The 23,954-nt window shown below is 37.9% G+C and overlaps 1 protein-coding gene across 2 annotated transcripts; it reads right to left on the reverse strand.

Annotated features, from left to right (window-relative positions):
* Positions 1 to 400: 400 nt before the first annotated feature.
* CENPW (centromere protein W) lies at positions 401 to 8,157 on the reverse strand. Of its 2 annotated transcripts, XM_066545770.1 has the most exons (4): positions 7,980 to 8,157; positions 3,124 to 3,237; positions 2,728 to 2,873; positions 1,455 to 1,486 (listed from the first exon to the last, which is right to left on the reverse strand). In XM_066545770.1, exons 1-4 carry the CDS (start codon positions 8,067 to 8,069, stop codon positions 1,477 to 1,479), a joined length of 360 nt encoding a protein of 119 aa, XP_066401867.1. In that variant the 5' UTR covers positions 8,070 to 8,157; the 3' UTR covers positions 1,455 to 1,476. The 2 variants fall into 2 exon arrangements, with proteins under 2 accessions (XP_066401868.1, XP_066401867.1); XM_066545771.1 differs by lacking the exon at positions 2,728 to 2,873 and having other exon boundaries at positions 401 to 1,486.
* Positions 8,158 to 23,954: the final 15,797 nt, after the last annotated feature.

The following is a 23,954-nucleotide window of genomic DNA, read 5'->3' on the forward strand; positions in this document are numbered from 1 at the left end:
ACCTAGCCAGATCTTCCTTATTCCTGAGAATGTACTTCAGATTATTAAGTCCACATATCCTCTACATGTGTATGTTCTTGGCCTTCTTTGTAGATTCCAAGGGAGTACGAGAAGAAAATGCAGAATAAAGAATCTAGTCAACCCTTCCAAGAAGCACTAAGCTCTGTGTGTCAAGTAAAGCAGGAGAGTGATGCTTCCTTCCTCTCTGCATACTGGAAAAGGATGACTTTTCAAAGGTTATACAGCATTTTAAAAAGAACATGGACATGATATGAAATTATAAGTACTGGCATTGCAACAGTTTCTTTAGACTACAAAAATATTTCTAAAATGTAATTTTTTGCTGAGTTTCTAGAATATATTTGGTAAGGTGTCAAACAAAATTAGACTACTCAATACATAACACTTAAAATATTCTTTATTTTAAGAACAGCTCACTGTGCATATTAAGGATCAGCTACCATATATTCCACAAAACTGCATTATCAGCTCAAACAGCAAAATTAATCTATAACTTTATTGATATATTTATTAAGCAAAGTGTTCAGTAAACTATTACAAATATGAGAATAGGAACAGAATATGACCTTAATTTAAGATGACTTTTTATATAATGTGCATTTCCAGACTTTTGACAAGTTAGCATGACACACAAAAGACAGAAGGAAATAGCCTGGCACTCATGCCAACTTATCTTTGTTATTTTTACAAGATCGAACTATGAAAACATCAGCTCTGCCAGATCTTTCCTTTTCCATAACCTGTGTATCTGTCCACATCAACTCAATTACAGACCACCAAGTTGCCCCATGTACCACATCAAACAGGTCAGCTGAACAGTTCAAACCATGATTTAAAAGACCAACTATGTATTCTTTCCCCAGAACACAGAAGTTTCAACCTACTTCTTGATAATTTTTGATAATTTTAAAAATTATCAAGACATTTATAAATAAACTGAAGACAAAGTATTTAATACACTTGTTTCTACAGTGATGGTTTTGAAAGCCATAATTTTGTTTAGCTAGTAAATCAGCTCTGAACAATCTATACTAGATTTAGTGAAACCTAAATTTAGTGTTGTTATTTAATTTTTTTCACAACTGCTCCCTTTAAGAAGTTTCACACTTTTAATAATTAATGCCACATTGTACCCAAAGGCCATCTATGGTACAAGCATTCCTCCATCATTATGAAATAAAGTTCATCAAAAGTCTTAATTGACAAGTGGCACACAAAATTATGCATGAAGTGTATGAAAATACACATTCTAAGATCTTTTTTTTAAATTTTTTTTTTAAAGAAACAGCAAGATAGTCAGGCAATAGATGTCAACAAACTACGTAGTTCCACAAATGCTGAAGCTGGATCACAGTATAACTCAAGTTAGTCAGTGAATTGAAACATTGAAAAATGAAAACATTGAAAAATGTGTTTTAAAATTCCAGTGGTTTGTTTTCTAGCCTCTGCTTTTCTTTAAAATAACCTGCAAAGAAAAGAAAAAAGTATACTTATCAATACAATTCAGGCAGAAGACAGAGACCAAAAGGTTCATCTAGCTAATCTATTTCCAAGAGCTGTGTTGGAAAGGGTAATACTCAAGGGAAAATATTAGAAAGAAAGCAAAAGTATACAGAAAGATTTCAAATTAGAGTTGTTTTTTTTTAAGCAAGAACATTCATGAGCAAAATTCTCTAAACTAAAAGGCTTATCTTGAAAATTAATGCTGAGAAATGGCAATAGTACTCTTGAGCCATCAGTAGATTCCTTAAAGTTCTTACTCTGTTAGGCCTAGACAAAAAGAAAAAATAAGGTTTGCAATAATACAGCTCTTATGCTCAATTTTTGTTTGCAATGCCTCACTTCTTTCTGTATCAAGAGCACACAGACCTTTGGAAGGACATTTTTTGGTTTGGAGTTTAAATTGAAAAATGAACTTCAAAGCCCAAGTGGGACTATTTAAGTGTTAAAATTATTAAAATACACACAGTTTTTCCTTTCTTCCCACCTTAAAAAAATAAATGGAGCACAAAAATGTTCAAAAAGTGTTACGATTGCAGTTAAAAAGAAACCATAACTGTCTAAGACTCCAACTGCAACATTCACTTGGCTACCCTACATATCCTGTATATGTTTCTGTCACTATAGTAATAGAAAAGTATAAAACTAAACCTTTCAGCAGAACGGAAAAAATAGTGAAGATAAAGAAAAGCCACAGGACCAAAATATCAGGTAACATCAAGTTTTGTCCTCCCAATTTGCTCAGTAGGACAAGGAGGTTAAACAGATAAAGAGACTGAATTCCTTCATGACAACAAAGTAAAGCAGACATATCTGACGGAGTGAAATGAGCTACAGAATAAAAAAAAGGATTTCAGTCATATTTTGACAATAATTCTTTCTAGGAGACAAAGCTGCATAACATCTTCCCTTTTCCCTTCTTTTGCATGTAAACAAAACTCACCATGCTCTGCAATGCAGCGAATTTCTTCTTCATAGATATTCATTCATACAGCAATTTTTGTTATGCTGAACTACCCATATAACAATCCACAGTCTAATTCTCCCTTAGTTCCTTCCTTGCCAAATACATCACACATCACACAAAGTGTTTTTTCTTGTATCCACACAATGCTGCCAGAACCCACTATGAACTTATTTCAGACTAAGCAGGTAAGAACTGAAGATGTAAGAAAGGTATTTGAACCTCTCTGAACTATTTCTCACCTGTTCCATAAAGCTTCACTTTTATCACTGAAGTTAAGACAGCATGCTTCCTTGTAGTATGTATGTAGTATCAGCTGAAATAAGGATCCTCCAACTTTGGACTGCCTTTCAGGCCATGAAGGCTTGCTGGTAGACCATTTTGTAGACTTACTCATATATTGAAATTATGATTTTAAACAGGGAATAATCAAGAAAAATTAGGTTATATTTAATAGCACAAGGAGAGTTAATTTGTTTTCTTGGCGACAGTAAATTATGCCAATGATGGACAAAGAATATTAAGTGTTTATAGGTTTTGGATTATAAATCAAATATCAACTTTAACACAGAAAGCTTTTGTATAGGCTGTCATAATACATTATACAAAAATGAAAAATATTAGAAGTGTGTTAATACCTTTGCTGCAGATATGGTGTGCTCAGGTTTTATTATTTTACTTTTGTTCTCAAAAGCATTTGTCCTGGCCTCTTCTGCTAGCCGATGGAGAAACAATAAGAAATTCAAATGAACCTTTAAAATAGAGGAAAAAAAAAATTATTCAAGTTGTTTAAACACAGTTTGCTTTTTTAAAGATTCGTTGTTTGCAATAGAAAATTTGCATATTATACTGCTTCCAAATTCCTGAAAAGTGCTCTCAGAAAAATAAAATTTATCACTCAGTTCAAGCCTCAGTAAATTTCTAAGACATTCCCTTCATGCAAGACTCTTGTAAACAGAGTTTAAATTTAGTATACTTAAATAATAAAAGTGCTTCAGAAATGATCACGCAAACCACAACTGATCTAAGAGGAATCCATCTGATTTTTATTAGCAGTTTTTAATAATAAAATGTAAACACAAATATCAGAGAACAAGGAGACTTTTTGCTTACTAGTAAATATAGCTAGTTTTCAGTGACTACAACGGCCAGACTTTTATGAACAGCAAATTCATTCCTGCCTTATCACCAAATGGACTACAGACAAGTTCAAGGACTTCTGCCCCTTTCCAGTGTAAAGCGACATTGACTTTAATCTCTCCAGAACTTGGAATTCTCCAGTGTCAGGAGGTTGCATCCATTTTTTCCCCAGCTCATCACTTAGCTTTTTTACATTAAAAGAACTGGTTGGTTGGGCAGTGTTCCTTTCCATATGGAATGCTGTTCTGCTAATACAAAAGCAGGAAAATATTGCAGGCAAGGAAGGAACTGCTGTAGCCTGGACTTAAAACTGCCAGCCAACAGCACATTTGTGTAGTAATTAATCAGGGGCCTATAAGACCAACCCCTAGCATTATACAGGCACTATGTGAATTATTTAAATAACCCAACCTGAAAAATTGATAATTGCACCTTTTGTAAATTAAACTTTCAAACAACATTACCTCTGCTACATAAAGTGTACAAATAGACTTTTGCAATCAAGAGCTAGGAAAAATATTACTGAAATAGATGAAAGTTTTCTTTGTATGAATAAGGTGATGCATTTATTCTGCTGTACCTTATCTATAAACCTGGAACAATGTAATATGGAAAGTTACAAATTAAGAGTTTAAGAGAAATATTTTGGCAGTGGGTTTGCAGCACAAAGAATCTGTTACATGTTCCTGTCACAAGAACTCGGTTCCTATGACAAGCAGTTTAGGTAGTTTTTAAAAATATCCTGAACTAAATGAAGCAATAGATAAATTTACATAATATTTGACATCATTTGGAAGCATCTACTACACAAAAAGCAGATGTGCTTGCAGATTTATTTCACAAAATATAAAAGCCATTTTAGAATCAGTCTTTAAATATTCACACAGAAATTATTTCCAGCAGAATCAAGCAGTAGCACTAAAATAATGTTCAACATTAGAATTCTCATTATTAAACTTATCAACATGGAGATTAGATTTCTGGAAACAACCTGACGGAGAAGTGAAAGATTGAACAAAAGCTACCATACTCACATGTCCTTCTTCTGAGATATCTAAAGGCAAAAGTATTAATTTTAAAATTGCCTTTTAAAACTGCATCTTCTGTCAGAATCACTGTACCTTTATCTTCCTATTCTCAAAGCAAATTGCTGCATGTGGAGAATAGGATGGCTGGACTCCAATAGCTTTAAACAGTCACATAACTAAAATCGGAACATTCCACAACAGAGCACACAGGTTAATAAATATTCCAGGTTATTCAAGGCAGTTGAGAAGGGCTAGTGAAAGGCAGAATGACTAGGACAGTTATTGGCAACTAACTAAGCAATACCATATTTGTTTAAGGACATTGCTTTACTGCATATTAAATTTTTGTCCTTCTGCATAAAATTTAAAGACTGTTTTGAACTAACTAGTGATGAAAATCACCTTACAAAACTGAATGTTTATTTTTCAGAAAAGAAAGGATGCAAAATTTTAAGAACATATGTAAAAAATTCACAGCACTGTTTACACAGCAACTTCCACACACCTGTTCGACAGAATTGAGGAATAGCAGGGACAACCACTGTCATTTTGTTTTACTGCTGTAACTTCAAAACAATTCTTAAGACTGATATTTCAGCTTCAATGCACACTTATTAATTATTCTATGGTGATAAGAAATTTAAAAAAGGCCATTCAGTGCAATACCTCAAGCTTTTCCTGCAATGGAAACACACATGTGCTGTTCTAGCACAAAAGAAGCAGCTGAGATCCTGCTTTTCTTCTATAATTGCAATATATTTTCTTCTCTGACCATCGGGGAAATATCTGAACTACAGTACTAAAATCATTACATCTTATTTTCAAAAAGAGCCTTGAAAAAACCTAAACCACTATTTGCATCTCTTCACCTGGAGTTATTATCATACTCCTTAAAAAAAAAAACTAAACCAAACCAAAACCAAACATCTTCCTGAGAAAGTTTAATAAAATTTGATAGCTACACTGTGCAAAGAGATAGATGTGAACACTTAGGAAACAGGTTCTGACCAAGCTTCACATTTTGAGAAGAGACTTGATCAAAAGTGAAGAAGAAACCTTATCCAAGTATTCAACAAAATTATCTGAATTCTTATGCCTTTCAAACTTGTTGCGATCATGTAAGAAAACATTGGTTAATAGAGTAAATAATCACTGAAATTTGGGGAAAAAAGAAAGCAGTCTTATTTTCTCTTAAGGCAGGCAGACCCCTTTACTGAAATGGGCATATACTGCAATAGATTCAGACATAAAGCATGGATCATTCTGGAAGACAGCCCTGAACTAGCACGTTTCTCATACTTCCCTTCAGAAGAAATAAGCTCTCTGCTCAAAATATATATGGTTCTATCTTGTTAAGACAACTACTATATAAATTTCTGACGTATGTGATCTAATCACTCTTACAGGGTTTGCAGAAAGTAATACGGGCACCAGAAAACATACTCTCAAAATTTGTTACTTGTCTCACTACACAATAAACTCACCAATCCTTTTTTTTTTCCTAAAAGAGGCATAACTTCAGCTGTGTTGATTATTTAGCCATGGAAATAAAGATCTAAAGAGCTGTTAGACACAAGCCTACTTGAAGAACATCATGGACAACCACCACACCTGGACATTCTTATTTAAAGGTAAAATAAAAAAGCCAAGCCTTGTAACATAAAAGGCTGCATAATTTGACATCACCAGAAGAGATAATCTAAGTTTATACTACATAATTAAAATTTATTCTGATCTCATCCTTTGTGCTGCAATGAACATTTGCACAGCCATATTTTATGTTTGCTGTTGTTTATAAGTTTCAGTGAATTCAATTCACTGACTGTCTTTGCAGCTAAGAGAACTTAAGTGCCAGGACCAGGAAGAGATGGGAACCAAAGGCCAAGATTCGGAGGGATGTCCCACTTACCCCCTTTCAGACAGCCACACTACTTTGAAACCAAATTTTCATTACCCTGGAAACACAGACCAACTGTTACCAAGGATTAAATAAAAAAGTGTGATTGTGTGCATTTGATTAGCTGACTACTGCATTCCACTGAGTAAGCTTTGAGTAGGTCTGAGCATGAGTAGCAAGGGGCCAGGTCCTTAGTCCATAAAAAATCCAAATGCAGCAAAAACATCAGGAAGAGATCATATTTTTATTAGCTCCACTCCATTAGAAAAATATTTAATGTTTGCATTCAAATCTAAATACTCTGAAGTAACTGCCATTTTCATTCATTTTAATCTCATATTACTTATTTTAATTTTGTATGTTTACATTTAGCTTCATATATCCAGACAGCAACCTTCAAGATGCTGCAAGACACAACTTTTATACACACATGAAACGTTGACTTACCATTCAAGTCAGGGCCCATACATAGTATACAGCATATTAGTGCTAATGCTTTAATGCTCTGAGAGCCACATGCATTTGTAAACAAGAGGATATCACAGTCCAGCAAGTTAAGTCGACTAAGTTCTTTCCAAGAGTATCTTTTGTATGCATTTTTTTTTTAATACAGCAACTACCACAAGCTCTCTTGAGGTCAGGTTTCCTTCCTGTAGACAAATAATTTCTTGGTGAGACAAACCCTACCTGTGCCGCAAACCCCTTAGAGCAGGTCAGAAACAATTCAGCTTTATTGGCCTGTTTTTGCAAACTTGGCTCTTTTATCCCCACTTTTTTGGCAGGCGTTTTTAAACCATGATCAGGACCCCAACACCTTACTGGGTTACTAACAAGACTTGTCAACTCACAGTTTAGGGCAGAGTCTACCTAGATGGCCTTCTAAAAACATATCAGCACTCAAGAGCAGCTTAGCAACTCAGTGATCACCGCTCAGCTGACTACCTGTACACCCGAACTGATCTACACAAACACCTGCATCTAGCAGCCACATAACCCAAATTGCTACTTCTCGCTGTGTCTACACCAAACTCTATGAACATCAGTGTGTACATGGAGTGACACAAAAGCCATGCACGAGCCCGTCCCTTGAATCGCTGGGGACAAGATCGCTGTCGAAGAGCTACAATACAGCAGCAAAGCGGGAGCGGCAATCTCTGCTCACCCGTATTTTTTCAGAGACCTCTGTCTGTCCCTCCAAGCTTTGCCTCCCCCTTGCCCGTGGGTCCCAGCGGAAGCACCATTGGTAGTAACTGTGCATCCCGTCACACACAGGGCGGACAGGCCGCAACATTTAGGGAGTAAGCGTCCCAGTTTAGGGCCGGCTGCCCCTGGCGCAGCTGCGGCTGCCGCCATGGCCAAAGGCAGGAGCTCTCCCGGGCTCCCCGGGACAGCCTCGCCTCGCCTCTCCCCCGCCCCTCTCCTTCCTCACCAGCAGGTCGGCGTTCGCCGCCAGGCGTAACTGCGGCTTGTGCTTCTTTATAATTTTCCGCAAAGTGCTGCGGGGCGCCGTGCTCTTCATCCTCCTCCTCTCGCTTTCCTTCCTCCTTTCCTTCCTCCTCTCCTTCTTCCTCCTCCTGCCGCCCTCGCTCCCTCCGCCGTTCGGCCGTTCGAATCCGCCGCCCTCGCGCAGTCGCCCGCGCCCGCCGTGACGCAACTTCCCAACGGCCGCGCTCGGCACCGCCCCCGCGCCCCGCCCCGTCCCCGCCGCTCCCGGTCCCGGCCCCGGCGCTTTCCTGGGACCCGAGCTCCGAGGGGCCGCAGCCGCGCTTCCCGAGCAGCCCAGAGGCTGCGGGGAGAGCGCCCCACCGGCCCAAACGGCCCCGCCGCCCAGGTGGTGCACGAGCGGGGAAGGGCGCTCCCCGAGCAGGTGCTCGAGGGACGGGCGGCTCCCGGTGGCCACCGCCGTGGCCGTTCCCGTCTGTGTGGGTCCGCTTCCCTCGTGAGCGAGCCGAGAGCTGGCTGTGGCCAGTTACCCACACCTCCACCCAGGCGTTTTTAGTGACGAGGACGGGAAACGGCGCGGGCTCTTCCCGAGTGCCGTTCCCGAGCCCTCGAGCGGCGCTGCCGCATGAGGGAATTTCCCGAAGCGCAGGGAACGCGGCACGGGGCAGAGGGAAGCACCGGCACGGCGCTGCCTCGGCAAGCCTCGGCGCTGGGTTCTAAGTTGGCGATCGGGGCCCGAGTGTGCTGGTGTTTCCTTGCCGTAGAAGGCAGATGTACAGCACGCTTTTGCCCCACTTAGACTGTGTGACCCCGCTGGGAGATGGGGCAGGACTGCAGGACCGGGACCCTAATTAACACCATTATCTTACGCGGAAATGAGCCTAGAGTGATAGCTGTGTTCTGCACGTAAATCTGGACAAAATCCTGCTTTAGCACACGTGTGGCGTTGACTTACTTGTGCACAGAAACACACAGTGGTTCTGAAGTCGGCCACCACTTTTACGTGTCATCCTTCCTCCAGCATCTGTCCCTGCACTCCTGCTGTAGCTGACGGATGCTGCTGACTGAAATACGGGTTTCCCCACAGAGGGGCCCCTGTAGCTTGGCATTCTCAGTGTATTTGGACGGTGTGTACTTAGTTGGAGAAGGGGTCAGGATTTCATACTGAGGTATGGGGTTTTTCAGCATATTTATTAGGGTGTTTTGTTTTCTTTGGCCTATGGGATGCTTGCAAATTTAAATGTTGATAAGATAAATATATTGTCTTAATATGTTCAAAATACCAGCACCCAGATATGAATCAGTTTTGTTGAAGTATGTTCTTAAGCCTGTATGATTTAGTATTTTAGTTAATTTTACAATATGCACAAAATGTAGTCCAGCTAGAAGTATGATATCTGACAACAGGAGAGAATTTAAGATTTGCCAGTTCTTCATACTCTGTCAGATATTTGAAAATGATGCTTTCTTTCTTTCAGTTTTGACTGTCACTTGTCATTAATTGTCAACAGCAATGTTGATCTTACAGTCAGGGTCTTAACTTTTTTTCTGTGAAAGAATAAGCACACTAACACGCAGAACTTTTCTGTACAGTACAGTTTAATAATAGTCACAGTTAATGGCTCAGCGGCAGTGCTACAAGTAAACATTTGGGGTTTTTTCGGTTAACTGAATGGCTCTGACTCAGGAGCTAGATAGGGTCATATACTGTAATGCTCATAATATACACACAGAAACTTGCATCAGCAATAACTCAGCATGTCAACAGATGCAAATCTACAGCTGGGATAGATCAGGAGTTCCACTGGACCTTACGGGGGCTGAGAACTGGGCCTTAGTATCTCGCACTGTTGGTGGGAAACTGGTATGGGCAAGCATTTTACAAAATGTAAGAGTTGCAAAGGTGCCTCTACTGTAAGTCTAAAACTATTAAAACACACCGCACAAATTTGAAACTGTGCAGTGACCTGCATAAAACAACAGATACTGAGACCCAAGACTAGTAACTGTATCTTTCAGTCATGTGCTTGCTATGTAGAGAATGACTGAATAATGAAATCTACTATTAAGTGTAATACTGTCAGAGTTTTGTTGGTTTTGATGGTTTTATATTTCTAGTGGACTAGGGGGGTTTTTGGTTTTGTTTTTAGCCACAGAAAATTTAAATTTAAAATGCTGGCTCAAATCTATTTACCAGATTTCCTAACTTCTTAGGTTTTAAAAAATTAAAATGGTTACTTCAAGCAATTGATAACAGAAGTCAAATGTACATGTAATAAATTAAATGTATGTAAATTATAGGTTATGATTTACTGAACAAACATGAAATTCCATACTTCAGATTTCTCCTTCAATTTACATTTTAGGCTATTTTTCAATAAATATTTCTGTAAATATGATTTTAGTAGCTTAATTTTAATACACAAATATTGTAGAAAAAGAAAAAAATTGTAGTTCTGTACATTATGCATTTCAATGGACAAAAATAATTTTATAAATTAACTCAATAAATTATTTTTAAAATCACATCTGTTTCAATCATTTGGTCTGTATTAACATAGGGATTAATGATTAGATTACAGTGATTTAGAAAACTGCAGTCTCGGTATATGTCTGATTTTGAACATGACTGTTTTCTGTCTTTCTAATAGAATCCATAATGTTCAGTTATAATATTATGAAATATTTAAATAAGCAAAAGAATAATGAAAAATGTATTTTAAATTAATTATCGGAAAGTATTATTGAAATTGCTAATTTTTTCATGCTCATGCAGCTTTATAAAAAAGGCAATTCCATGCCTTATAGGCAGATTTTCATATTTTACCTGTTCAAAAGCTGCAGGAGTTTATAATCCATTTTCTACAAGCAGTTGCCTTGTTTTCAAATAATGTTTCAAGAATGTCATATATTTCCACTTTTTAGCAATTACAGTTTTTTAACACATTAGTTCATTTTGTGAACTTCAGCTGCAGCACAACATCTTCCCAGTTTTCCAGCAAAGCTGAGCTGTGTTTTGGAACTAAAGGCATCATCTGGGACCGATGATTAAAACAAGGACACTTCAGCAATTAAAATAGTACCATCCAGGTCTGACTTCTTCAGGAAAACAGTCTTTTCATGTTCCTTTTTATTTGTTTTTGGGTTTCTTTGTTTGGTTTTTTTTTTTTAACACAGGCAATTTCAGTGACATTATTTTGTCACTTTTGTTTCCAGATCGTGTGGGTTTCTTGAAAACACTTCCATACATTTCAGTGGCTAAAAAGAGGCCAATCGCTGCTGAACCTGAAACCAGTAAACATTTAGCTCTCTCTTTCTGTAAGAAAAGAGGTGAATTTGAAGACTAATTTTATCCACTTCTCTGGTGCACTGTAAGTTGAAATAAGGGTAATATTTGGAAATGAAATTAAAAAGCCATGTTTCCTTTCTATGCTGAAACTTTTGTAAGCACATCCTAACTTGTTAAATTTGTTCTCTCCCAGTCTGTACTTCATAACTATTCATTTAACTGTTTTGTTTCTGGATTTTAACATTATCTTCAGTCAAATTCTTCATCAGCTCTTCATCAAATCATAATTTTAAAGTCAATCTTCTCTCCAAAAATGCTGAATTTTACAATATTCATATTACAATAAAGAGTATTATATGTTATGTGTTCTATTTAAAGAGTGTTATCTGTTGAAATTAGTAATCACATTTTATAAATTCTTGCTAAACCAGAGGTCCGTCGGTTTCTTCTCTAGTCAGGTAGAGACTGTTAAATACTTTCTAGTGGTAATCCAGTTTCAGTGGTTGATTAAAGTCTTTGAAACATATCCTGGATATGGATGTCAAAGCCTAAAATCTTTTGATGTTTTGTTCGGTGATGAAAAGATATCTCTAAAACAGAACATAACAATTCAGCAAATGTAAACTCTTCTATAGTGTAGTTGATAGGCTTGATCATAGTGATTGGGGTATACAGACTGACTCTCCTGTTACATTTGTATATTCTTTCTGTTGGATAATTCAGTGTGGCTGAATACTTTCGTAGAGAAACAGGAAAAGAGATAATACAAAGGAGCAAATTGTATGTTTTCTTCTCCTCTGTGGAATTTCAGAAAACCTCTTGCTTGAAAAAGAAGGGGGAAATGGCAATTTTAACAAGAAACTTTTGCCTTGTGACTGTCACTATTGATGTAATGACAATAATTTAGTTGCAGTAATAAAAACTAGTCAAAACTCTGTTTGGCATTCACCTTTTATTTTCATGAAGAAAGGACAGAATTCTCTAGAATCAATTATTTTCATTACTTTCAGGTTTTTTTAAATTTAGTTCTATTTCTATCTGTGTTTCAGGCCCAGAACACTAAAAAGCAGGAAGGGCAAAACATCATAAATTATACTTGAAATTGTGACTATTTGCTGATTTTAAGGTTTACAATTTAAGCTTCAGTTTCATTTTTCAGGACATTCTGTGTATCAGCCCTCTGTATATCAGGCTCTGAGAACCTGTCTGAAGTCAGTTGACCATCTGTCTGTTGTGACTGCTTTGATTGCATTCATAAAATGGATGTCATTCATACTGAAGCATATAAATCACAGCTCAGCAGTCGTTCTTACCTTCAGAGATATTCCTTGTGTACTCCACGTGCCATCAGCTAAAAGTGTATCAGTTTCACTGCTTTTGAAGTAATTTGATGCAGGATCACATTGATATTACTGTCCATTACTTTATTAAATTATGTAGGAGGAAAATGTTTATTTTTGGTGTTTTCAATGAAAACCATAAAGATTAATAAATTACACCAAAAAACCCCCGAAACCTTCAAATACCCACTTCATCTGTGTTCACGTAACTTTTCTCATTATTTTTTAGATTTGTACTTTATTTGTGTTTTGCTCCCGGATATAATACACCTATTTAATGCCAGTCTTATTTCCTCCCCAAAATTCCACAAAGAACAGAGTGTTGTTATTCTCTTCAGATGTCGTGCTTGCAACAACTACATATAAACCAGAATGATCTCCCAGCACCTGTGCTGTGATCAACTAATCCAGGCCTGCCAAAAAGACCCCCTTCTATCAGAAACTTTTGCAAACCTAGACAGTATTCTGAAACATACCTATTCTCTGCCTTAAAAATACATATTTTATGCAAATGTGTTACAGAGAAGAAAGGAGAGCACAAAATTTAATTATATTATCCAGGATTTTACTTTACTAAAAACTGGCCTAATTAGCATAACGTGATAGCAATAGCCACCAATAAGGACCTCAAAATTTTATGGGTACTTTTACCCAACTGCCAACTTTCTAATTACATTTATCAGGGACAGTGGATCAGAGGAGTTGACCACAAGAAGGCCTGAGACTGATGGTTGCTTTTTCTTTGCTTTGTTCTCCACATGAAGGGTAGCAACAGCTTTTAGCCTCATCTCCCACAGGGACCACATTTTTTCCCTGTTGACTTCTTCTTCAGTCAGAAAGAAAGCCCTAGAAGTGTGATATGCAACAGCATTTTCCTGCCTCTTCATTAGTTTTCCATGGGTTATGTCAGCTCTGAAACACAAAATGATGTGCTATGGAATGGTCTGCTTGGCTATACAACTTTCTACCAGTTTCCTGGCCATGGCTGCAGAGGAAAATGGGTGATCACAATTTGAGATATCCACACCTGAAGCAAAAACTTAATCTCTTGCTGATGTTTCAGATTGTCAGTAATCCTCAACTCTCCCAAAGCAGAGGTGGAAGTGGTCTTTAGGCCAATGTAAATGACAAATATCCACTTCTTGCCTGGTACTGCCTACATACCCCATGAATATACTAAAAGAAGGGATATATATATATATGCATATTTGTTTACATTAAAGCTAGTTAGAAAACTGATCACATGTATATCTCAGGTCAAAAACCAAATACAGTTAATTATATGTTGTAAGTAATAAATGGTAGGTGATAGCCAGTGGGATGTCTGCCTGCCACCTGGTTTGCCCCAATAACCCTGATGACAGACTTCAGCAAACTAAATTCAAAGAGAAAAAACAAAGTAACAGGTTATGTTTCAGATGAGGTGAACTGGTTGCTGGTCACATAAATCACACTTTTTGTGACAGAAGCCAAACCATAGTGTTATTGTTATATGTGAACATGATAGAATAAAAAGAGTGGCCACTGAAGTGAAGCAAGAATTTAAAGATTACCTTCAGAGTGCATGGAATACACATATACTACAACAGGAATTGCCATTAGCTCACAAATTTGGCATGTATTGTGCTGTCAAGTAGAGAGGAAGAGAAAAATAGGTAATTTTTATTTATTTATCATTGTAATTAATAAGGGAGTTATTAAAAAAGAGAACATTTCAGATAAAACACAAGTAATTTAAATAGGCTGCAATGAAAATGCGGTTTTTTATGAAGATTTTTAGAAGTTATTTATTAACTGCCAAAAGGAATATACAGTCACCTGAGAATGAAGTAATATAATATATGCCAGTTTGCTGCAAATGGTTCCTCAGTGATCTGCTTTCTTTAGCAAGCAGACATGAAATCATTTGTCTTCAAAATTATGTCAAGAAATTAATGATCTAATACAAACTATCAAGAGTGGAATGCAAAGTTCAACTACCTATTTTTTTATCTATGAAAAGAATAGTGATTGAAAACATTAGACTTGTATTAGTAAAAAATAAGCAGCCTAGAGAACTACAGCATTCCTCTTTAGTTTCCATCATTACAGAAATGCTCGAATTTCTTTTGAGTACACAGAAATCTTTGACTCTGTCACGCTTTCTGCAAATTCACAAACAACTTTTTTTTAACAGCAATTATTAGCAAAATATAAACCCCTGTGAAACTCTTCCAGATTGTATTGAGAATCACTATTTTTCTGAAGGTACCAAAAGGAAAGTTTTAAAATGCTGCTGCTGTAGCCTAAAGGAAAAGTACTTCTTCAGAGAATATGGTGAAGTACAGGAATTACTAAATCCTTTTCCCTTCGGCTAGTTAATTGCTAATTTTATTCTTGGGAATGTAGTTTTGGGTCTGGGTTTTGGTTTTTTGTGTTTTTTTTTTTTTTTTAATATCTTGATATATAGAGTTTAGAAAGAAGCTTCAAAGATTAATTATCCATTTAGCTAAAAATTCTTTCAGTAGCTTAGAATCATTCTGCCTTCTGGGGACAGTAACATTTGCAGTTTCATATGCAATTAAATGGAAGTGGTAGTTTAGAGAGTGAAAGATAGTGTATATACTTCTTTGAATGTAAAACATGCCTTAAGTATTACTTAAATAAATGTAACTTTGACCACAGTTTTGTAAATAAACAACTGCCAATACAATCTTTTTCACACAGAACAAATACACTTTTTTCAAACAGTGCTTGACACAAAGGAAAACAGCGAGGGTGTAACACCTCAGGTTAATAAAACTAAAAGATAGCAGCTGTAGCTTTGCACAGAGGCAATGTGCTGCTCTCTGCTGTAAGAGACTGCATCAGAGCCTTAGCCCACTACGCCCAAGAATAACCATAGTGACGGTGGGGACAGGAAGCCATATGAAGTTTTCTTCCCCTGCCCTACATGACTCTGCAAGCCTGTTGTTAAGAAGTACATAAATGTATGTGGAGGCACCACAGACAGTAGAACTGTTCAGTAAACAGAGTTGCAATACTGATTTTCTAGCCACATTGAGTGTCCCTACCTGAGCTTACATTGGGTAACTTGATTTCCACAATGGTAAGAAAAATATCTATTTTAAGCTGGAAGCCACACCTCTTGCGTCAGCACAAATAGAATTACAACAAAACTAATACCATAAAAACACAGAGTGAATCATAACACAAATGCAAAATTTTTTTTGGAAGGAACATTCTGTAAAGTGAGCTGACACTTGGAAAACAGAAGTCAGCTCTAAGGTCTCTCATCTTTACCCTGGGTATTTTACATTTTTTATTCAGGCTGCCTTACCTGAATAGTGGCAGAGTTTTGTTTTTCAGGGTACTGTGATGTTCATCAGAGTAAATAAGGTTGCTCTGATATTTTTTAAGTACTTTCACCTGGGTAGGAGCTGTGGCTCCTTAACCAATAGTACCATAGTAGTACTATGGAGTGTTTCCCTTGGAGCAAGTCAGTAGCCTCACCCTGCTGCTCATTGCCACCCTGACTGATGGTGTTTTGCCCCTGTACAAACCAACTATTCAGTGCTGCCATAAAACAACACAATGAAAAGCACAAATTTGCTGTTCAGAGGCAGCTCTTTGCCTAAAAATTTGGCAGGTGTGTGCTTTTCCAGTTTTTTGTTGTTTTTTTTTTAAGGGTAATACATTGATACTGAATGATGCTCTTCCCTGTAGAGGGAATAAAAATATGCTTATGCTTGTCATCAGGAGAATTTTTTCCACCATGTTTTTCAAACTGGTCTAGAAGTATTTGCTGTTTTCAAATATGTGTTTGCAGTTCTCTAGCACTGTTCCCACTTTTATCTGATGATGTAGTGATATCACTGGGCCGACTCTTGTCTGCAAAGTGTCCTGGAAGAGAGCCAGGACAGGAAAATGAGAGGAAAAAAACCAAACATATAAGGAATTTGGGAGCTAGATGGCCTAGTTTTTATGGGGGACTTTCTACGTAAAAGTCATTCAATGGAAGGCCTGTGCTCATCGGTATGCTCAACTGTTCTGCAGTGCTACAAGTAAGTGAAACAGCTATAAAGACAGATTAATTCTCCAACAGCATTTGTAACATCTTTACAGTAGACATTCAGAATGAAGTAGATGGAAGCAAGGAGTCATTCTGATCCTAACCATCCCTTTTTAGGCTATATTTGGCATTCTTTAGTCAGGTAAAAGTTTGCCAGTTTGTCTAAAATTAAATTTAGATTAAACAAAATAAAAACATAGAACACTGTAGTGGGTTGACCCTGGCTGGATGCTAGGTACCCACAAAGGCCACTGTTGTCACTCTCCTCTAAAAATGGACAGTGGAGAGAAAATATAACAAAGGGTACACAGGTTGAGATAAGGACAGAGAGAGATCACTGGCTGAATACCATCATGGACAGAACAGGCTTGACTTAGAGAGAGTAATTGAATTTATTACTAACAAAATCAGAGAAGGATAATGAGCAGTAAAATAAATCTTCAAAAACCTTTCCCCCACCCTCCCTCCTTCCGAAGCTCTACCTTCTCACCCAGCAGCACAAGGAGACAGGGAATGAGATTATGGTCTGTTCATCACACATTGTTTCTGCCCCCGCTCAGGGAGAGGAGTCCTTACCTCCCTGGAGAGAGGACACCTCCAGCATGGGGTCCCTGTCCCACAGGAGACAGTTCTCCAAAAATTTCTCCAGTGAAAGCCCTTCCCGTGGGCAATAGCTCTCCGTGAACTGCTGCTATGGGAGCCACTTTTCCATGATGCAGAGTCCTTTATGCACAGCCTGCTCCAATGTGGATTTCCCAATAGGTTCACAAGTCCAGCCAGGAAACCTGCTCCAGCACGGACTCCTCTTTTCACAGGTCCTTGCCAGGACCCTGCTCCAGCATGAGCCTTCCACAGGTTCACAGCCTCATCTCAAGCACCCACCTGCTCCAGGGTGGCCTCCTCCAGGGATGGCAGGTGGATCTCTGCACCCCCATAGTCATCCATGGTCTGCAGGGGCACAGCTTCAGTACCTGGAGCACCTCCTCCCCTCCTCCACTGACCTTGGTGTCTGCAGAGCTGTTCCTCTCACATGTGCTCATTCAGCTCCTTCTCTGGCCTCAATTACTTCTGCACAGTAACTCTAGTTTCTTCTTAAACATGTTATCACAGAGCCATTAGTATCATTCCTGATTCCTCAGCCTTGGCTGGGCATGGAACACTTAATCCCTGGGTCATGGGTTCATGACTCACATTAGGTGTCAGAAGGACTGCAGGAGGTTGACATTGGCGGTGCACCAGGTGCCCACCAAGCTATTCCATCATTCCCCCTTCCCAGCTGGACAGGGGAGAGAAAATAACTGGAAAATTTTCCTGGCAAATGACTCCTAGGTTAAAATAAGGCAGTTTACTAAAGCAAAAATTTGTGCATACACAAAGCAAAGAGAAGAAACACCGACATTGTTATTCTCTGCTTCCCATGAGCCAGCCAAGTCCAGCCACTTCCCAGGAAGCAAAGCTTCAACACCCATGGCAGCACTCTGGAGGGCAAACATTGTAAATAGCAAATACCACCTCCTCCTCCTTTCCTTAGCTTTTGTACTTGAGCTGATGTCATATAGTATGGAATATCCCTTTCGTTAATTTGTGTCAGCTGCCCCAGTTGTGTCCCCGCCCAGGATTTTGCCCACCCACAGCCTGGTGTGTTATCAACCCCTTTCTAGCTACCAATGCAAAGCACAGCACTGTGAGGACTGTTATGGGAAAATGAACTCCATCTCAGCCCAACCCAATACAAACATATGTTAATAAATGCGTATGCTTCAAATGTTTTTTGTAACATTATATTTTGAGCAGATTAATCCAATTTGGGTGCTTTGTGAACTCAGTACTCTCACTGATTTCAGTAATTACCAGCATTGTACTTGCCTATTACTTATTTAACAAAAAATTAAACTGATTTTTAGTTCCAAAATAAATTTAATAATTGCCTTCTGCAATTTAACAGTTCTTACACTGTTAATTCTATACATGGATGGCAAATGTTTATTTCCCCTTAGCTACAAGCCTGAAATATGGTTCTGAAATACATCTGTTTGTGCAAAGATCCACAGACATCAGTACCCAGATGTATATTTCACAGCCTTACTCCTTCTCTATGTGATTCCCAGCAGAAAGAAGAATTTTAAATAGTTATGTTTTATACTTTTTTAAAATTTGTTCTTTCTTTAGGAATCAGTTACCTCTAGCAAGCCCAGCAGAATCTGATTGTTCATTGAGAATAAAACTCTTCTTTTTGACCTCATAGGCCAGCTCTGTACTTATGAGTATAGTGATAGACATAGTCATGGGTCTGAATGCAAGAGGCATGCTACCCTCAGCTACTTATGGCAAAATTCTCCCTAAACAGAAGATAATCTAGTCAATCCCCACTGCTGGGGACAATGCCATGCAGCAGCCTCTGGGCTGTATCCAGGAATTGGCTGGGAGAGTGCTTGTTGTCTCAGACCAGGGCTGCTGCCTGCTAATGTCATTCTATAAAGACAGTAGTTACTACTATTGCACTCCAGACTTTGTGCCTGGCCCCCAGTTTAGTGTTCTGTATGTGCAGGAATGCAGCAATGACTGTGGCACTTGTCACAGGGACTGAATGTTAAAGAGTCCTGAACAAAGAGTTGTATTCCAAAATTAGAAAAGCTCAATGGTCAGACTTAACAAGGAGTCTGGTCCTTGGCAGGATTGTTTCTGGGTTTTATTTTATGCTCCAGCTAGGCAGGACCAAGGTGTGAATCTCCACTACCCTTGGAGGCTGTCCTGATCACTAGCCTTCAATATCAACCACTTGTGCGTTTTCTTTCTAGTCCTTAATCATGCTCTGTTTGCTACAACAATATTTCAACATGCATATTGGGAAGTAGGCATCTCTGCATGTCCACAGCCTTGGGGCATGAATGTGGGAGATGGGAAATGCAGTCTTCAACCCTAAAATTTCTTGTGAAAAGGCACTGAAAATCCTTTTTCTGGAACGGACACCACAAAAGTATCATAGAGATGAACATGAAGAAAGTACCAGTGAGCAATTGATTATACAGAGTCTGGTCCACAGGTTGTGCTCTGTACTTCAGCCATTTCAAAGAATTATTTTTCATTCATTCCTTGCTTTGCCATGGTTTTTTTTAGACAGTATCAGTTGTGGAACTAGACTGTTCTCACATGTTAAGCAGAGCTTAGAATTATGCTGTCTAACACTCAGAGTTGCTTGATGTCAGAGAGCAAGCACAGGGTAAGAAATGTATTAAATCTTCTATGAAACAGCTTAATTCCAAAATTTTATTTTTCCTTACTCCAATGGGAAACAGTGCAATAGCAGAGCAACAAAATTAAACCTGCAAGTAAATTACTACAGGTCTGAGCATAAATTTGTAGGAGAATGTGTTAAATATATTTGTACAGCTGTACATACAAAAGATCTGAATTCTCCTAGCAGCAGTGTCTGGACATGAAGTTTTGATTTAGATTGTGTTCCTCTGGAGACTCTGTTCCATATGTATATAAAGCTGAATTTAGCAATTAAATGTGAATTTTGTGCCCATAATTGCCTACTCATAACAAAGTACAAGATGGGGTTTGGAAATTCTGTCTTGAGAAAGATTTGATTCCATATTTCCAGTTCTAGCATTTCTCTGGTAGCTTGAAATCTCCAATATATGAATTTTCTCTATTATGCATAGAAAAAAGTCTGCCTGAACCTATTTGAGATATGACTTACTGTATGCATAACTAGATGATTAATGCATTTTTATACAGCATTACCTGTATTCTGGCATATAATAAATATGATTCATATTCTTATGATTCATAAATATGATTCTGGCATATCTTAAGTGCTTTTCAAGCATCAGCCCTGATTTTTCTATTATCTGCTTAGATCCACAAATCTATATACACATGAACAGGAAAACCTCTTCTTAGCATGCTTCCTGAAAACTGTAGCTTGAAGCATATAGATCCTTTTCTTAATCTCAATGAATTTTTAATACTTTAACAAATTTAATACTTTAACAAAATTTAACAGATACATGAAGAACACCATGTGATCACAAATATTCCTCCAATCTTTAAAGTTTAGTAAGTGTCTGAAAATTATTAATGAAGTTCCTAATACTTGTGCAATACCCTGTACCTGTGCAAAACACATGAGGATACCTAGGATATTTTTCTAATGGCTAGCTTCCTCACTCCCTATTTAATTCTTCTTCCATCACAAAATACATCAATAGATTTTATTGGAAAATTTCTAATATTTTGCAGTATTTTTTTTCATATACTTAACTTTTCCTCTTAGAAGCAAACAATGAAAACTATTAATATAACTTAAGAGATAAAATGCCCATGACACCTAACTTGGTGTCTCAGAAACCTGGACCTTTTCAGTTCTGTAAAGCAACACAATCATAATTAGTGAGATACAAGTTTTGTACACAATCATATCTTGCATTTCTCATTAATAAAGTTTTTGTTTGAAATACAACCAGTCTTACTTAACTTCAAAGAAATCTACAGTCTACAAAAAAATGAGGACATTTTTTGAATTTTGTATGATTAGTTGCAACCTCAGCATCTATTATCTTTGTAAACAAACATCTAAACTATGTCTTGCGTTAAATAAATACATCTTGCCTTTTACCAGATGTCTTCCTATTGACTTCCAACTGAAGCACAACAAAAATGCTAAAAAAAGAATCCTCAATAGCTGCGTGAGTAGCTGTACACTTACTCTAGAGATCAATAAAATGTTTGGCTCTAGGCCTCATTCACATGTCAAAGCCAAATTAGAAAATGTAGTTCATAGTGAAGCAAAAGGACAAGAATGCTGGAAAAGCATTCTTGCAAATATGTGCTACAAAACTGTACCACACTCCACCTTCTTTGCTGCTTTCATGTGCAGCTCAAGTACATGTCAGTAAAACAGTGCCCAAATGCAACTCAGGAATGTGTGTGGCTTCTGCAAACAGATGCAGAGCCAAACACCAGACCCTGTATTAGTGTGTGGATGTATTGTGCAGCTGGAAGAACAATTGCAGCTGCTATGAAATAGCACGTGTTTTTCTTACTGGGTTATCTAAAAACTTTATTTATAGGGTGAAACTCTGTTTTAAACGTGATCTTGACCACATTAAGTTTTGCAAGCTGTAGACAATGTGAATTTAACGGTGGTGTTTAAGTTTTCTGAAGTCTTAGCTGTATGATATACACTAGTTGTTAAAAGTGATTAGTTCAAAACCAAGTAGTGTAGAGTACTGTATATTTCAGTCGCTGCCTGACACGTGGATGCCCACTTACTCAGAAAAAGTAGGCTGGGCACCCAAACAATGTCGCAGTCCCCTATTACCTGCCAAAAGACATGTGAGAAGTATGTGCTGCACTGTCTAAATTTGTGTCTGGAGAGAGTCTGAGGTTCATAGGACAGGCTGGATGGGACTTAGAACAACCTGGTCTAGTGCAAGATGTCCCTGCCAACCCCCCTGGCAGGGAGGTTGGAACTAGATGACCTTTAAGGTGCATTCCAACCCAAACCATTCTATGATTCTGTGATTCTATAAATCATGGGAAGAAGGCAAAAAGAAGAAAGGAGGACAAAAGGAGACATTTCCTCATCCTCAAGGCACCAGTAAAACCTGACCTTGCCCTATATTCCACAACTGGAAGTTGAGGTGAAAAAAATGCTGGAGTTACAGCAGGGACGACAGCTGACAAGCAGGAGCCTGTAAATATTTACAGTCTCTGAGGCACAAGCTCTATGAGTTTGGCATTCATTGCACTTGACCATTTGTTAGGACTGCCTTGAGGGGTATGAGGCACTGAGTAGGCATGGGAGAATATGCAGATTTTAGGAACATGGAATTTCAGAAAGAGACCTTAGACAATCACATGCATAAAATCTACTTATTTTATGAAATTAAGAGGGATTCACTCTGATCTAAATTCATATAAAGAAAATATTAAAAATCCAGAATGGTTATTAATTCCTACTGAAATAGGAAAAATTGAATGTGTTTCAATGCTTGAATGAGATCTAGTCCTTTTTTTCTCAATACACATACATGGATGGCTTCAACACTTATGAGACCTTTGCAAGCAAGTATCTAGTCACAGAGCTGCAGTAAAGCTGATAGCAGAAATCATGATCCACATTTTGTGGACAAGGTATCTGACTCTAAGATATCAAGACCAAACCATTGCCCTAAAATCTGAACACGGGCAGGCATACTTAAAAACAAATAGGTGATCGGGACTGAAAACTTGGAAGTTTTACTTTAGATCTGTGGTGGTAAATGCCCAAGTCTGAAAACATTATGTAAGTTAGTATTTAGTTTCCAAACACTTAAAGCATGAACAGTAATAGTTATTTATCTGAACATGTTTAGTAACACCCTTAAAGTTACTTATCTTTTAGCATATTTCTTCCATGAGACAAAGTTATCTTTTTTCAGCAGATTTACCTTTCGCTTCTTCTAGAAGTAGAGTTACTTCTGGGCTAACAAATTTCCATGTAATAATGTATGAATTTTCCTTTTATGAATCTAGATAGTTTTTCCATCACTTGTATTTCAGTATTTCTGAAACCAGGTGTTAATTTTCAGAGGGATAGGAGGTTTCCAAGCAGCTGCCAGGACTAATACAGCAGCCAGCAGTAAATGCTGAATAAGCTTAGGTACAAAATCTGTACCATCTGGTTTCAGGACTCCTTGGCCACAAAATGTGCCTTTCATGTCCAGAAATCTTCCTGTTCATTGGAAATTGTGAAATGGATGTTACCTTTGCGTTACCTTTTAGTTCACATCTCAGAGGAAAATTCAAATAATGGTCTTAAGAAAACATTGCATAAATGTAAAACAGGAAACTAAATAATGTGCTCAGGTTTCATAACAAGACAGATGAACACTATTTGACGAGTTGAGATCAAAGTCCTTGCTCAGCCTCACAGCAGTCCAGTTTTCCAAGCTGCTGTTCCTCAAAGTCAATGATTGTTGCCAGTGCTCAGTGCAGAAACAAGGTTCCTCACAGGAATGATCTCCCCAGACCAGTGAGCCAACAAGAAGATACAAAACTAAGCCCTTGAGGTTTGATTTAAGACTGGAGAAGTAAGGCATGAGGTCCACCTTGTCTGCCAGTGAGGAAATACTTCTGGTTCCTTAGGTCTCTGTAAAGATCAACTATATTCTAAATAATGAATTGTTATACTGCAGTTATTGATAAAAGAATGGCTTAAGAGTGGCTTAGTTCAAAGACATGAGTATAAAGGCATAGATATAGCTTGGGCCACTCTGAAGATAACTGAGG

The sequence above is a fragment of the Molothrus aeneus genome, chromosome 3, assembly GCF_037042795.1.
Source record: "Molothrus aeneus isolate 106 chromosome 3, BPBGC_Maene_1.0, whole genome shotgun sequence".
NCBI classification, from domain to species: domain Eukaryota; kingdom Metazoa; phylum Chordata; class Aves; order Passeriformes; family Icteridae; genus Molothrus; species Molothrus aeneus.

What these genes read in the sequence shown, in the direction of transcription:
- CENPW (XM_066545770.1), bottom strand. Translation starts at nt 8,069, where the DNA reads ATGAAGAGCACGGCGCCCCGCAGCACTTTGCGGAAAATTATAAAGAAG. An exon ending in CGGCGAACGCCGACCTGCTG is followed by an intron (nt 3,238 to 7,979) that starts GTGAGGAAGGAG and finishes TCTATTTTAAAG; the next exon opens with GTTCATTTGAATTTCTTATT. An exon ending in ACACCATATCTGCAGCAAAG is followed by an intron (nt 2,874 to 3,123) that starts GTATTAACACAC and finishes TATATGAGTAAG; the next exon opens with TCTACAAAATGGTCTACCAG.